General features: G+C 45.1%; 1 protein-coding gene across 1 annotated transcript; it reads left to right on the top strand.

Annotated features, from left to right (window-relative positions):
- Window positions 1–854: 854 nt before the first annotated feature.
- Window positions 855–1,555, top strand: LOC107096830 (tyrosyl-DNA phosphodiesterase 2-like). The gene is made up of 2 exons (XM_015393699.1): window positions 855–1,031; window positions 1,101–1,555. Exons 1-2 carry the CDS (start codon window positions 855–857, stop codon window positions 1,395–1,397), a joined length of 474 nt encoding a protein of 157 aa, XP_015249185.1. The 3' UTR covers window positions 1,398–1,555.
- The last annotated feature ends 94 nt before the right edge of the window (window positions 1,556–1,649 follow it).

Raw genomic sequence — 1,649 nt, 5'->3', positions numbered from 1 at the left:
TAAAAATGTCCATAGCTGCATATTGGTTATTTATTCTCCAGATGCACAGTTTGATATTGCTAAAACACTTTACAGGATTTTATTGTTTATCTTTTAATTCTTCACTATTATGTTATTCTCATACAAGGTCCACATTTGTCTGACCATTTTTTCTCATAATTGTACGACTTTATTTTCATAATTCTATGACTTTATTCTCGAAATAGAACAAAAACCTCTAGCGTGGGCCTAACACTCGTTGTAAAATAGCAATAAAAATTTGGGGTCCATCTCACCAGGGGTCCGTTCTCGGAAGAATTTTAGATCAGTCTGATGCTAACCCAGTAACAGATAAAAACCTTTAGATAAATCAAACATTTCCGCCACATATCTGACTCTATAACCATTAAAACAACTATTTTCATTCATTTCAGACGGAACTATTCACAGACTTGGATTATATTAAACTGCACTTCCAATATTCACCACTGATCGGCGCCATTTCCCTTTTTCCTCTGATCGCGGAGAAGCTGGTTTGTTTCGTCGTGCAATGAATCCTGGGATATCCAAGGATAGAAAGGATAGACCGGACCCGTCCTTCAAATCGGACAAAAAGGAGGACGCATTTGTAGGCCGTGCTATGACGTGATCGTCCTTCGAATCTGGCCTTCGGAGGACGCAGCCCATGAATTCAAACACAGCATATATATATGTACATCTATCCCATGCACCTTTTTATTCCTCTGGCACCTTCTTCTTCTTCTCCTTTAACTATTTGAGCTGATGTAACGAGGACATTTCTCCACTCTGAGATCAATAAAACCAATTAATTAATCAATTCCTGAGAGACGAGCTTTTATTTTGAAAATTCTGTGATGCAGGTGGTGTTCAGAGGCCAGAAGCTGCAGCTGATGACGTCCCACTTTGAGAGCTGTAAGGCCAACAGCGAGGAGAGGATGAGGCAGCTGAGGCTGGTGATGAAGAAGATGAGCCAGGCTCCAGATGACGTGACGGTTCTGTTTGGAGGAGACACCAACCTGAGAGACTATGAGGTTCCATTCTTCCCCAGGTCTCCTCTTACTGCTCTGTCTTCAGCTCTGATCCTGATGTTTCTCACCCAGGTGGCCGCTGTGGGGCTTCCCCCTAATGTCTGTGACCTGTGGGAGGAGCTGGGGGAGCCGGAGAAGTGCCGCTACACATGGGACACGGGGGCAAACACCAACAAGGAGATTGAATTCAAGTGCCGCTTCCGCTTCGACCGGGTGTACCTGCGAAGGGCCGCCCAGGACGGAGTCCCCCTGATGGACCCCCACAGCATGGCTCTGATCGGGCTGGAGAAGCTCAGGTGTGGCATGTTCACCAGCGACCACTGGGGGATCTACAGCACCTTCTCCATCAAGCCGAAAGAAACCGACTGACTTCTCTCCAAAGGAAAAATTTCTATGACCGACTATTAGGGCCAGGCTGGACTTGTTATTTTCTTCTATTACGAGAATAAAGACGTAAAATTACTAGAATAAAGTCATCATACATCAACCGTTTCAGAAAGAAAGCTTGGAGCTCCGCCCAGCAGATGACGGACGATCAGCTCCACCAATCAGCAACCAGAGTCCACTTTGACATCCTGCCCAGTTTGATGCTGCTGCTAAAAGATTTCCTGATTAGTCAAA

The sequence above is a fragment of the Cyprinodon variegatus genome, unplaced genomic scaffold (genome assembly GCF_000732505.1).
Source record: "Cyprinodon variegatus isolate N-32 unplaced genomic scaffold, C_variegatus-1.0 Scaffold653, whole genome shotgun sequence".
NCBI lineage: Eukaryota > Metazoa > Chordata > Actinopteri > Cyprinodontiformes > Cyprinodontidae > Cyprinodon > Cyprinodon variegatus.
This window is presented reverse-complemented; position numbering and strand designations above follow the sequence as displayed.

Coding starts and splice junctions, on each gene's coding strand:
- LOC107096830 (XM_015393699.1), top strand. CDS start 855: ATGCAGGTGGTGTTCAGAGGCCAGAAGCTGCAGCTGATGACGTCCCAC. Junction 1,032..1,100: donor CCAACCTGAGAGACTATGAG/GTTCCATTCTTC, acceptor TTTCTCACCCAG/GTGGCCGCTGTGGGGCTTCC.